This window comes from Anabrus simplex, chromosome X (assembly GCF_040414725.1).
Source record: "Anabrus simplex isolate iqAnaSimp1 chromosome X, ASM4041472v1, whole genome shotgun sequence".
Lineage (NCBI taxonomy): Eukaryota > Metazoa > Arthropoda > Insecta > Orthoptera > Tettigoniidae > Anabrus > Anabrus simplex.
Genome location: NC_090279.1, coordinates 101711066 through 101725408, shown reverse-complemented (window position 1 = coordinate 101725408; position 14343 = coordinate 101711066). Strand labels below are relative to the sequence as shown.

General features: G+C 38.0%; 1 protein-coding gene across 15 annotated transcripts in view; it reads left to right on the top strand.

Annotated features, from left to right (window-relative positions):
• Positions 1-14343, top strand: part of LOC136886858 (zinc finger protein 41 homolog) — a 348826-nt gene that overhangs the window by 164479 nt on the left and 170004 nt on the right. For all 15 annotated transcript variants that reach the window (XR_010861834.2, XR_011019112.1, XM_068230980.1 and 12 more), the window contains one exon: positions 3601-3728. Coding sequence is in view for 13 of the 15 variants with exons in the window: in XM_068230980.1 (XP_068087081.1) it covers positions 3601-3728 (128 nt within the window). In the remaining 2 variants the exon portion in view is untranslated. The remainder of the gene's footprint in view (positions 1-3600; positions 3729-14343) is intronic.

The window sequence follows — 14343 nt, the reverse complement described above, 5'->3', positions numbered from 1 at the left end:
AAGCTGGGCAGGTGACTCGTATGAGAAAACTTTAATACATTAAGGAAGAGAAGAAACGGTCACGAAAACGTAGTCACCTCAATTTCAAATGAAGGGGAGCTCGAGAGGGTAAAGCACTCTCTATCCCCGAATTACAGTTCAAGTTATGTGAAGTTTTTACAAGGGTAGAAAAGGCTTACATATTTAAAGATAAAGGTTACATATTAAAGATTTCGAACCTTCCCCGGGAGTTAAACTGCTGAGCTAGCAAGAAATACAGATGTTAAAAGGCCTTACCTTGTTGAAGAACGGCTGCCTGAAGAACGAGGCGCTTCCCGCCCCCTGCTACATATTCACACACTGAGAAAGATGTTATACGAATGGCCTGGAGACAAGAAAATCAGCAGTTTTATACCCTTGTGGAAAATTCAAGACTTTTCAGGAATGAGTAGACACACCCACTCAATTTTTATTGGTTGACTAAGAGTTACACATGGAAATTCGAAGAAGAAAGCTATGATTGGAGGAAAATTAATTACAGAAATTACTGATTGGCTAAATTCAAAACAGGTGGAAGGAAAGGATAAATATTGCCAGCCCACAAACCACAGAACAAAATTTAGTAAAGACAAAACTTATGAATACAACATTTCTCCAAGAAGGTTCATTCCTTTACACCAGAGTTCGTTATCATAGTTTTTGGAAGAGACATCTGTTAGAGAATGTCCACACTTCTTGATCAATGAAAAACAAAAGCAAATCAAAAACACAGTGACATCTAATAACCAGTAGAGTTAGTTCTGTTGTTAAAGTTCGGGGTTTCTCCAGTAGAGAAGTTTCAATTGGCGTAAGATTTGAACTTGCGTCGTAGAGGTGTACCGCCCAGTACACCCATCATATTAGTTTCCAGCTTCACTGTAACCCTTTCTTTACTTGTTAATTGTTCCTCTCAAACCACAGATGCCGTATTGCACAAAATTCGAGTTACGGAGTATTTTTTGTTTCAAGGGAGGAAATGTTTGCTTCGAGAAATTCGTATAACCGAATTTCGAGGATAGAGAAATAAATACACGTGAAGAATAGGACAAACGGCCGGAAAATGTACAGTAAGTTCAAGATACTGAAAATTCGAGTAATGGATGTTTGAGATATCGAGGTTCGACTATATTATTATTCAAATGTACAAAGGTAATCCCAGAAATAAGGTCTCCAATTTTTTTACAAATACATAGACCTGTTTATTTCTACAATGGTTTACATCATTCAGCTTGAACATTTAGCTATTTTCTACATAATCACCATTTCGGTCGATGTATTTTTGTAGACACTGTGACAGTTTTTGTATGCCCATGTCATACCAGCACGCCGCCATGCTGTTCAGGAAGCGTGGTCTTCAGGCAACATGTGTGGCACCCATCTTGCGCACACCTTCTGGTATTTCAACTTTTCTGTTAAAATTCTGTGAGCGGCTTTTCAAGAAACCTCAGGAACCAAAGTGCAGAGATCATCCGGGGTGGTACACATGATTTGCTCAACCTTCATGACTGTCTCAACAGAAATTGACGGTCTCCTACTCCTTGGTTCGTCAGTTGGCGATGGATTTCAATCGTTTGAGTACTTTTGTATTCACTTCGCACTTGGCGGTAACATCCAACGGGAGACCCATTCTCAACAGCTGCCAAGCCAAGAATGAGTGCCTCAGTGTGGTGTGGGTATGTTTATATGCAAGTGCGAGAAACACACTTCTCAATATTGTGACCAACAGCCACACGAACAGAGGTCTGTATTTATAAAAACATAGGAGACCTTATTTTTGGGATTACCCTCGTATGTGTCATAAATGAGAGTGATTAGGTACATTTTGTTGTAACCCTTTTACTTTTTATTTTTTAGTTTAAAATTTAAAATTGAATGGTCAATTCACATTGTAACTGTAGATACGTATGCCTTTTATCCTGTCCGTTTTTCACTTAGACCTTGGTGCATTATATGTGATGAAATCCAAGAATTAAATCTTCCTAATTTTGATTTTTAAAAGTTGGCAGCTATGGATCATAATCATGTGAAGCTGACTGGCTTGGCACTCAGTTATTGATACCGGAAAAATCATAATGAAGACAAAATTAAAATCCATGAAATGGACAGGCATCGTTTCAATGGTGGCGTCGATTAATTTGTTGTCTCATTTGAAATGACGGTCAAAGTGATCCTCTCGCACATGTTCGAGTTTAACCTTCAAATAATTCGTGGTCAAAAAACCTGACCAGAAAACAACATTTAATAACCGAGTGGTGCGAAATATCAGGCTTCAGCGTACATTTGTTTTACGAAGATTGTGTGTGATCTGCAAATAATACTCTGATACTTTTATCTTCCCCAGTGCAAATGTTTTAATATTTGTTTTCTGGTGTTTTACACACTGTTATTTAATAAGCCCCAGTGGAAATGGTTTACGTATTTGTTCTTTCGCATTTTCCATGTTTTTTTATATTCTAATCTTTAGAAACGGTAAATTGCCTATATCCTTCACTATGCCTGTGCATACGTGATGTGAAATGCACGCTTGTCGGAAAAAGAAAGAGAAAACGAAAAGAAACTGTCGCGTGTTTATATGCCCCTGTTTTATAGTTCTGATTCGTGTATTCAATAGTTTTTCTCGCTTAACACATTTTCTTTCCTTGTACCTTGCAGAAACGTCCTAATGAGGTTTTACTGAATAAACAACCTCTGAAATTAGTCATCCACTCTGCGCCATATTTTGAGGTGTAACACATTCTTACTTAATTTCAGTAAATAGCATTTAAATTAAGCGATAATTTACTTCATCCTTTATTTCTAACAACTACTGTTATTGGCCACGTTGTTCACGCATTTAAAATATGGAAACAGGTTCTCTTTCATTTTCAAATTATGTTTACAAAACTCCAGTTGACGACTATTACTAATCGGCTCTGACATCACCTTTGAGTTCGAATGTCGACGAGAGAGCTCGCTAGTACAGATAGTGCCAAAACTATACCGAAGATTGTAGATTGTACTCAGTATAATTGCTGGAGTGCATAAATACGATAAAGGAAAACGTAACGCATGCTAAATCGCTCGTAATAACGAATGTATCAATGATAGGATCCCCCTGTTTATTATAGGAATATTCAAGGGACAGAATAAAGCTGCCGTTAGAATGGAGTTCTTGTTTGCTATATGCCGTACTCACTAGAACGGATTTCTACTGTATTTGTATCACAGTACATTACAAAAAGAACAAATTAACACTAGAGTCAGACACATCACCATCATCCTTACGCCTTCTATTGTTTTGATTGTTTTTTCATACTGCCATCACCATAACCATATATATGTATAAAAATCTCTCAGAAAAATATCTTTCATTCTGTGAAGTGGTTGTATCACTGAAAGAAACTTATTTTTCTTCTAAAATTATGATCGTTTATTGGTTCATAACACCTACATCTGGTGCTAATTTCAGCTGTTGAAACATTCCCATTTGCAAGGCTGCTGGCACGAGGGAATGGGCACCAGATATAGGTTACAATGATGAACTGTTTCTGTTGTCATCGTAAGAATGCTTATTAATTGTGTTACATTGTGTTCTCTTGTTAGGATGACCTGTCAACTTTTGATGCCCACAGCTGGGCCCTCAACCACCTTAGTGTGGAGATCAAGGATGAACCCAAGGAGGAGCCTGTGTCGGGTGTGGAGCCAGATGCTGCTGATGTTGAGGAGTGGAGGTTAGTACTGTCAGTAGGTAAGAAACCTTACAGGGAAGCAGGTACGTGTATTCTGTCTCTTGTTCTAGTGTTGACAGTTCACCTCCAGGCATCCCTATCCCATCTTTCACGTTGTTCCAGCTATGTCTTGTGGTCTTTGGCTGTTCTCTCTTCTCTAGCTACTTCTGGTCTCCAGGCAGTGTGACCAAAGTAGAACAGGAAGAGAAATTGAATCGGAGGGCAACAAAGCTATGACTTGGCAGCTGTGATCAGTAGTATTCTGTTTGAAAAATGTTAGTTCACAGAAAAAATCTATCTTTACATCATCCCTTTCAGACTGACATTGCTGTGCAGAATTAGGGAATGAAAATCAGCTTGGAAAATAATTTGACAATGGTGTTGACTAGAGAAGTAATGAGTGTGCTACAGCACCTACTTGGTGGATTGAATAGCTCAGTAGTTGCTGTTGCCGCTCCCAAGCCTGGAGAAGGGAGAAGGGTTGGCTCAGTGCCGTAAAATAACAGCCAGGCAAACACACTTCACAATCTCATTTATCATCTTTCCAGATCACATCTGGAATTGCAAACCCTGACCACAGTCAGACTCTTGATCATTGATCAGACAATCGACCTAATATGGGAAGTCTTCTATTGAAAGAATCCACCGGTTTGGACACCTATATAATCTTCCAAATTAAGACACCATTCAGACAGGGTGGGGTGTCCGATAGAGGATTGTGGCAAGCCCAGAGACATAATGATCAATCATGCAGATTAATCAAACTAAGAATGTATTTAAGTTCAATAAACCAGGAAAATTTTTATATTTGTCAACATTAAGTATCAATTCATTGATGAAGGTTGGTAAGTTGAAACATCTAACAGATATTTTGAATCAACTTAAAATTGTGATCACAGCTCTTCAAGAATTGCATGATATTGATCAGAACCCAATTGAATCAGCAGGTTATTGTCTTTCTAACGGACCTCCAGGTGAAAGAGTCATAAAGAATGTTCCTCAATTTCGAGTTGGTTTCTTGATACACAATAGAATTCTAGATTCCATTATTGATTTTTCCTCAAATTCGTCAAGAGTTGCATTTTTAATGATTAAAGTAGGAAAACAAGTATTTAGGTTGTGTGTTCTCCCAGGATGGTAATGTAATAAGTGAGATTGAATCAAGGTGTAGTAACGCTAATGCAGTGAGCTCGCAGTTGCGATCAGCAGTACTCTGTAAGAAGGAAGTCAGATCCCAGACGAAACTATCTTTACATCAGTCTGTTTTCAGACTAACTTTGCTTTACGGGAGCGAAAGTTGGGTGGACTCAGGATATCTTATTCATAAGTTACCGGGCGAGTTGGCCGTGCGCATAGAGGCGCGCGGCTGTGAGCTTGCATTGCAAGTGACTAATCTCATGTTTTAATCCGTATTGAAATCTGTTGATATACAATAATAAAGTTTTATTATGAATCCACCTGTTCAATACAATATACGATGGTATATGTGAGCTTGCATCCGGGAGATAGTAGCCCTGAAAATGGTTTTCCATGGTTTCCCATTTTCACACCAGGCAAATGCTGGGGCTGTACCTTAATTAAGGCCACGGCCGCTTCCTTCCAATTCCTAGGCCTTTCCTATCCCATCGTCGCCATAAGACCTATCTGTGTCGGCGCGACGTAAAGCCCGTGGCAAAATTATTCATAAGTTAGAAGTAACAGACATGAAAGTAGCAAGAATGATTCCTGGTACAAACAGGTGGGAACAATGGCAGAAGGGTACTCGGAATGAGGAGATAAAGGCTAATTTAGGAATGAACTCGATGGATGAAGCTGTACGCATAAACCAGCTTCGGTGATGGGGTCATGTGAAGCGAATGGAGGAGGATAGGTTACCTAGGAGAATAATGGACTCTGCTATGGAGGGTAAGAGAAGTAGAGGGAGACCAAGACGACGATGGTTGGACTCTGTTTCTAACGATTTAAAGATAAGAGGTATAGAACTAAATGAGGCCACAACACTAGTTGCAAATCAAGGATTGTGGCGACGTTTAGTAAATTCACAGAGGCTTGCAGACTGAACGCTGAAAGGCATAACAGTCTATAATGATTATGTATGTATGTATGTATGTATGTATGTATGTAACAAGATCTATACATTAATGAATGTTCATGCTCCAACAAATGGGAAAGAAAACACAACAGAACTGACAAAGAGGGAACAGATCAATTTTTGGGATGAAATTGACTGATTGGTAATGAATATATCTGATACTAGAACAACTATTTGGAAAAGTTCTGGCGTATCTTATTACGAAGATCCAAATGCTATATACTGTACCGTACCTGTCTCAAAAATTAGCCGGAGTCAGTCGGTAGAGCGTGTGGTACTGATCGTAAAAGAATATGGGCAAAGCAAACTAATCTAATCTCCTAATGAGGTAAATACCATGGGTATGTAGATAGGATTACGGGTACATAACTATGTGAATAAGAGAAAGAAATGGGGGCAAAATGGATTTACATAATAAAAACGAAAGAAAGCCAACTAGGGCAACAAAAACAACTAAATATGTGCCGTGCACATATACATTACAATTAGATTATGCCAATTTAAGTACAAAGATAAGCAGGTCTCGGCCCGAATAAAAGTAAAACGCAAGACTTCGGATGGACTTGGGGTGTTACACTATGAAAATGAAATTGACGCAAACTTCATTCTTGTCCAAATCCCATAGGGATTTGCTTATTGAAAAGTCTGTAAACACCCACGGCAGTAAGTTATCACGCTAGTATTTGATCCACTATTTACATATATACAGCAATAAAGGTGAAATAAAATCATTAATTAGATTTACAATAGAGTAAATTAATGTATTATTTGGGTCCACCTTTTCAATACAAAATGTAAATAGTTTAAATTACATAAATGATTAGGGACTAGTTTCGACCTAGTACTAGGTCATCGTCAGCCTAAAGCAACATTAAAACGCAAAATATCGAAGAAATTAAACAATGTAAAGACACGTATGGTTTCGTAAAAGTACATACCATGTGAGATATTGTGCACCACTATGTTAAAAAATAACTCTCTGAAAGAGATTCGTAATAAGTCCAGTGCATATTAAAAAGATGTTATAGAAAGGAATCCTTCAGTTGCTGGAATATGCTGGCTCCTTTAAGATGCAGGTACCCAATTGAAGAACCACTGAGCCGAAGTTACGTCGTTTATTTACGAATTAAGTCCAGTGCGCCGTATAGCATTAAAAAGTCCAGTGCACACTAAAAAGATGTTAAAGAAAGAATTCTTGAGTTGCTGGATAAGGAGATTAGAATATGCTGGCTCCTTTAAGATACTGGTATCCAATTGAAGAACCACTGAGACGAAGTCACGTCGTTTATTTACAATTAAAGACCAGTGCGTCGTGTAGGATTAAAAAGTTGATAGGGATGGAAATTTTTCAGTTGTTGGTCAAGGAATTCAACATATGCTGGCTTCTTAAATTTGCTGCTGTATATTCGAAGAACATCTGAGATGAAGTTACATCGTTTTTTAAGATATTCATAGACGTAAAAACACATGGGTGCTGGAAAAGCTCTTCAGTTTTTTGGAACATGAAGGAAGGTAATTGTTGCGCGTGGAGGCTTAGGAATTCAGAGATGCGCTATATTATGTTAAAAAATAGAGATCCATAAAAAGGTCCCGTGCGCCGTATAAAAGTAACAAGTTGTAAAAGTAATACTTAAGTTGTTGGTCATGGAAATCGAAAAAGGTTGGTTTACAAGCGATGCTGCTGTTCATTCAGAGATCAATTGAAATTACAGGACCGTAACATTGTCTTCTCAAGATGTTTATAAACTTGAAATAAATGTCGATGCGAAGTAAGATGCTAGAAGAATGCTCTTCTGCTTCTAGAATCTTGAAGGACGATGGATGTTACGCGAGGAGGATTAACATATGTGGAGTTAAATAAAGTGGATAGAAATTTGCAGTTCAATGCGGACCATACATTTCACTCTGAATAAATGACAGCAAGGGAAGTAAGAAAGAAAGAAAGAAAGAACGAAAGAAAGAAATTTGGTCAGGTGGAAGAAAATATTTAAATAAAATATGTCAAAAGGGAATTAACGTGTGTTGTAATAAGCTGAAGAGAGAAATGGGGGTAGGTGAGGTTCAAAGGAAATCTTGAGGAGGTGAAGGGAGAAAAATAACGGAAGGAGAAGAAAAGGGGGAGGAGGGGAGGATGTTAAGGTGGGGCCGAGGGATGTGGGAATATGGAAGATTGTTTAAGAAAAGTACTATAAATAGAATGAATAATCGGACCTTTAATATTAGATTTTGATTGTCTGAAAAGCTGAATTAGCAGGTCAAAAAGAATGTTCGATTTTTCGGAAATGTCATTAAGATTGAAGTTTGGATTAAAATATTGGTGTAGATTTATAAACATCTTGAAGACAATGTTACGGTACTGTAATTTCAATTGATCTCTGAATGAACAGCAGCATCGCTTGAAAACCAACCTTTTTCGATTTCCATGACCAACAACTTAAGTATTACGTTTACAACTTGTTACTTTTATACGGCGCACGGGACCTTTTTATGGATCTCTATTTTTTAACATAATATAGCGCATCTCTGGATTTCTAAGCCTCCACACGCAACAATTACCTTCCTTCTTGTTCCAAAAAACTGAAGAGCCTTTCCAGCACCCATGTGTTTTTACGTCTATGAATATCTTAAAAAACGACGTAACTTCATCTCGGTTGTTCTTCGAATATACAGCAGCAAATTTAAGAAGCCAGCATATGTTGAATTCCTTGACCAACAACTGAAAAATTTCCATCCCTATCAACTTTTTAATCCTACACGACACACTGGTCTTTAATCGTAAATAAACGACATGACTACGGCTCAGTGGTTCTTCAATTGGATACCAGTATCTTAAAGAAGCCAGCATATTCTAATCTCCTTATTCAGCAACTCAAGAATTCTTTCTTTAACATCTTTTTAGTGCGCACTAGTTGCCTCTGTGGATCAGCGGTAGAGTGTCGGCCTCCGGATCCCAAGATAGCGGGTTCAAACCCGGCAGAGGTAGTCGGATTTTTTGAAGGGCGGAAAAATGTCCATTCGACATTCTATGTCGTACGATGTCGGCATGTAAAAGATCTCTGGTGACACATTTGGTGTTTACCTGACAAAATTCATTAAATCTCAGCCATAGACGCCCAAGAGAGTTTCGGTTTACTCGGTCTGCCATCTAGTGGGGGCCTAGAGTAAAACGGAACGTCGAAATTAACGAGCAGACAGCCAGATGGCGTCAAATTGAAATGTCTGCACATGGTAGCTGAGGCCATACGCTTATTATTATTATTATTATTATTATTATTATTATTATTATTATTATTATTATTATTATTTTTAGTGCGCACTGGACTTTCTAATGCTATACGGCGCACTGGACTTTATTCGTAAATAAACGACGTAACTTCGGCTCAGTGGTTCTTCAATTGGGTACCTGCATCTTAAAGGAGCCAGCATATTCCAGCAACTCGAGGATTCCTTTCTATAACATCTTTTTAATATGCACTGAACTTATTATGAATCTCTTTCAGAGAGTTATTTTTTAACATAGTGCTGCACAATATCTCACATGGTATGTACTTTTACGAAACCATACGTGTCTTTACATTGTTTAATTTCTTCGATATTTTGTGTTTTAATGTTGCTTTAGGCTGACGATGACCTAGTACTAGGTCGAAACTAGTCCCTAATCATTTATGTAATTTAAACTATTTACTTTTTGTATTGAAAAAGTGGACCCAAATAATACCGTATTTCACGGCATAATCGTCGCACTTTTTATACCAAAATTTTCGAAAAAAATTGTAGGGTGCGACCATTATACGATGAATATTTACCACCAGTATTTGTATTACTCAAAAAATGTATTTATAACTAAATTGTATTTGATACAAATTTAAGATGCACGTAATACTCGCGTTTATACATCAAAATAATTAAAATAGTCTAAAACTAAATTCGTAATTTTTCGCAACAATTCGGCGAACGTTTTTCCAACCTGAAAATAAAAATGAACGTATTGAGTTAATCTGTCATTAATTTGAGTATTAAAGTTAAAATATTACACTTGCAAAAAATTATCGCTTTGTTGTGAAATGCGGACTTACCGGTACGCAATTTATTCCAAATCTTCGGTGTCGCTGTCGCAGGTTTCGCTATCTGATGCGCCGTCCTCGCCTCTGTTAATACCAGTATCAGATTCTTCGTCTCCCTGCCACACTGCGTCATCTTCGGAACCGTCTAGTGCATTCGAAATCCCAGTCCTTTTGAAGCTCTTGGTGGTATAAGATCCCAACTCTTCTTCACCCACGAGCATAACAAGTCCAAGGGTGGACGCCTGATATTTCCGGCGGGCGTCAATTGCTGATCGCCGCTCATCATCCACTCGTTGTAAAATCGACGTAAGTGGTCTTTAAAGGGTTTATTAACACATACGTCTAGTGGCTGCAAAGCAGATGTTAGGCCACCAGGAATGACTATCTGTCGTGTCTTCTTTGTAGTGAGAATTTGCTTCACTTCGTTCACGAGGTGACCTCGGAAACTATCTAAAACAAGCAGAGCTGGTTGTTTTAGTAGTGCACCAGGTCTTCTATTCCACACAGTTTTAACCCAGTCCAGCATGAGTTCTACGTCCATCCAACCCTTTGGTTGCACTCGTACATGAATTCCACGGGGAAACTGTATATTCTTAGGCATCGTTTTCCTCTTGAAAATGATGTAAGGCGGCAACTTTCTCCCGTCAGCTGTAATGGCTAGCATTGCCGTGCATCGCAACTTCTCACTACCGCTGGTTTTCATTAATACACTCCGTGATCCTTTTAGCGCAATAGTGCTGTTGCGAGGCATATCAAAAAAGACTGGAGTCCGATCGGCATTACCGATTTGAGAAAGCAAGTACGAAGTTTCCTTGCGCAAACGTATGACAAATCGGTGAAAATTTACAATCTTGTCCGTGTAATCAGCAGGCAACTTTTGGCTTAGTGTTGTTCTCCTTCGGACTGACAGATTGTGTCGTCGCATGAACCCCTTAATCCACCCACGAGTCGCCTTAAACTGAGTTACCGGTATGTTGTGTTTGCGCGCTACCCCCTGTCCCTTAATTTGTAACATTTCATATGATACACTGCAGCCATTGTTACGTATTTCACTGACGTACCTAAACACTTCTTCGTCAATTATAGGAAACTTCCCTGTTTTAGGACCTCTAAACGCGCGTCTAGAAGGGTTTGTGCTTTTTAGCTTGTTTTTTTACTTTCCGCCAGTTACGCACCAACTTTTTACTCGCAGAAACTTTTCTTTCTGCAGCTCTGTTCCCGTGCTGTTCAGCGAAGGCAATTACGCTTAGCTTGAAGCCCGCAGAATAGTTTCTATATTTACCCATAATCGCTTATAAATGCTTCACACGTTAATGTTTTGCGATATAAATGACTTTCCGTAATTGTTCACTATTAAAACAAATTATTTCTGCAAACACCCAAAACACAAATTAAAAACTTAAATTCTCACGCACACATGTCTACAGTAATCACGTAAATCTGAAACAAATAAATGCATCTGTGATCTGTCCATTCCAGAGCAGCCAATACTGTTAGGCAGCAAGGAAGCATGCAACAATTTATCAGTTTAGCTCGTTGATTGCGACACACTACTGCGCTTGCGCAAAGCTCGCAAACCGGAGCTCTAGCTGGCGCGGTGTAAATCTACTGTATAGTTGACTGTATTCCGAGACGTCAGTAACAAACATTCATTTTTTTCAATTTCTTTTAAACATACGGTAATTGGGTTAATATTTCTTCCCAGTTATTGATGATTTTACATTACATTACTGACGAGTTTATAAAATAAAACTTTAATAGCATTGGATAATAATTATCTTGACTGCTTGGATAAAAGTTTTCATCCCATGCCCGGACACTTATGACGTAGTAGTAAGATAAGAGTCTAGCGATGACAACTGAGACATCGTAAATAATTCAGCTGAATAATTCCGTGGAAATCCGCGCTATCGTCTTGGATTTCACTTCGTGCGCAATAACACAGGAGCCGGCCCCATGGTGTAGGGGTAGCGTGCTTGCCTCTTACACGGAGGCCTCGGGTTCAATTCACGGCCGGGTCAGGGAATTTTACCTGTATCTGAGGGCTGGTTCGAGGTCCATTCAACCTACCTAGCCGGTATTTCCTGGCGACGTTGCCGATAAGCGATAACTTACAGCCTTACGTATTTCAAATGGGAACTCATAATATGTAGGTGGTGAATAAATAGTACACTGTCTCGCGACCACGTTGTCAAACTGCCGATAGTCTACCGGTAAGCCATGCGTCGTACATATACCGGTATTATTTATTTATACGTTGTGCAACATGTCGCAAACGTGACTGTGTTGCCAAATTGCCCATAAACCATACACGTATTTAAATTGCGCATTCATGTGCAACTTACGTTGCAGTTCCATTTACCTTTTAACCAGATTATTGAACAAAATTTGGACGTGCGACGATTATGTAATTAAAGGTTTAAAGTCCGATTTTTGTATTGAAAATAAAGGATGCGACGATTACGCGGTGGCGACGATTATGCCGTGAAATACGGTACATTAATTTACTCTAATCACAGTTCAATACGGATCTATCATTATGAAACTTATTTCATTTAATTAATTAGATTTAGTCCGTCGCTTCTAACTTATATCTAGCACCGACTCGAACATGCAGTCGTCCGTACACAAATTGAATGGTACAGAAACCACAATGAAGTGCAATAAATATTAAAATGTATTTATTCCACCTATTCAATACATAAATAGAGGTTTTAATTAAGAAATTAAATCTTTACATTAACCAATTTCAACATTAATAAAGACCTCAAACCTAATTTCCCTTTCGACTATATACAAGAGACTACAATCGCTCCTTCCAGCTAATATTTAATACAGCTGCTTACCATCAAGCACTCTCCTTCACTCGTGCTTTTAGAAGACTATCTCTTTGCACGAGAGTTACAACATTCTAACCATTTTTATATTATTATAAACCCCACTTGTTCTAAGCAGCAGAAACGTCTCTCTACTATTTTAAAAATTTTTAAAATTGTGTTTAAACTCCACTTGGAATTATTAACTACATTCTTCATCATTATCCTGACACTTGAACTGTTCAAAACCCGATAATTTTATCTAACACCCTCAACCATCACAAGGCCCCGCTTTACTTGTTCCAACATAACAATTTTATTATAAACGTCACTTGAAGTGAGCAACGGTAACGTCTCTTTACTAGCTTTAATATGTTTTAATACTCCATTTAGAATTATCAATTACATTTTTTTCTTTTATCATTATTCTAACGCCCTCAACCTCCACAGGGCACCACTTTACTAGGTTTAACAATTTAAGTTCTTATAAAATTACCGGTATACAATTTGTTACCAATTTTTAAACAAGGCCATTCAACAAAGTGTATAAATTTACAACTATTTGTTTTTTAAGACTTTATTAAGGCTTAATTTTAGGAATATCATAACTATTGTTAACCATTTGCTCACCATTTGAAGCACATTTCCAACATCATTCTCACATTCATATGTAATTTTAATACAATCAGGTACCTGATTAATTACCTTTCAGATTGAGATTAAGGCTGAAGATGCCCTTAATTAAAGGGCGAAACATGTCTCTGTAATTTTATTCAAGATTTAATTTCTTAATTAAAATCTCTATTTATGTATTGAATAGGTGGAATAAATAAATTTTAATATTTATTTGACTTCATTGTACATTTCAATACGTACCAAAACATGAGAATTATAACATGTAATAACAGAAACCACAACCAAAATTTAGCTTTCGAGCTAATTAACAACAATATTTCCACAACTCAGATGACGTTGACACACACATCAATAAATCAATAAAATGCAAATATCAGACACGTATATCAAACAAGAAAAATCAAAGAAAATCAAGAAAATGGCTGAAAGAAAAATATATGCAAATCAGTGACTCGTATGGGATCCTGTAAAATAAGGTTCACCAATCATATGCAGGCTCAGGATTACCTCTACAACTAACATGCTAGGGCGCGTCACTGACGTCACACTTCCCTTGTACTCGAACTGCTGATACCTGTTAAACGACTCCCTGCCAGCAATGGAATACAGGGCTTAAGGCCACAAGCGAGCTCCACAAAAACACGGTCCCGACTGATTCATTCAATACACACAAAGGGGGTTACTGTTAACATGGCCCAGACTTTCACTTAGAGAAGTGCTTCCCTTCTCATAACATCGCAGTTCAACCACTGCTAATTCATAAAATAACCTGCATTCTCAATTTACTACAACAATCAGCTTCATGACGATAAAGCATTCAGCCTCTTTGCTTTGAATATACACAGAATTATTCATAATTCTAAGGCCAATTCAGGCCACTCACTTGGCAGTATGCGGGTTCATGACTCTCCTCTGGTTATAAATATAGGCACATCTGGCCCCCTCTAAATAATGCGGTCTACCTCCCCTTTAACTATTTATATCAATATCAAGGCACCTTGAGCCTTCTT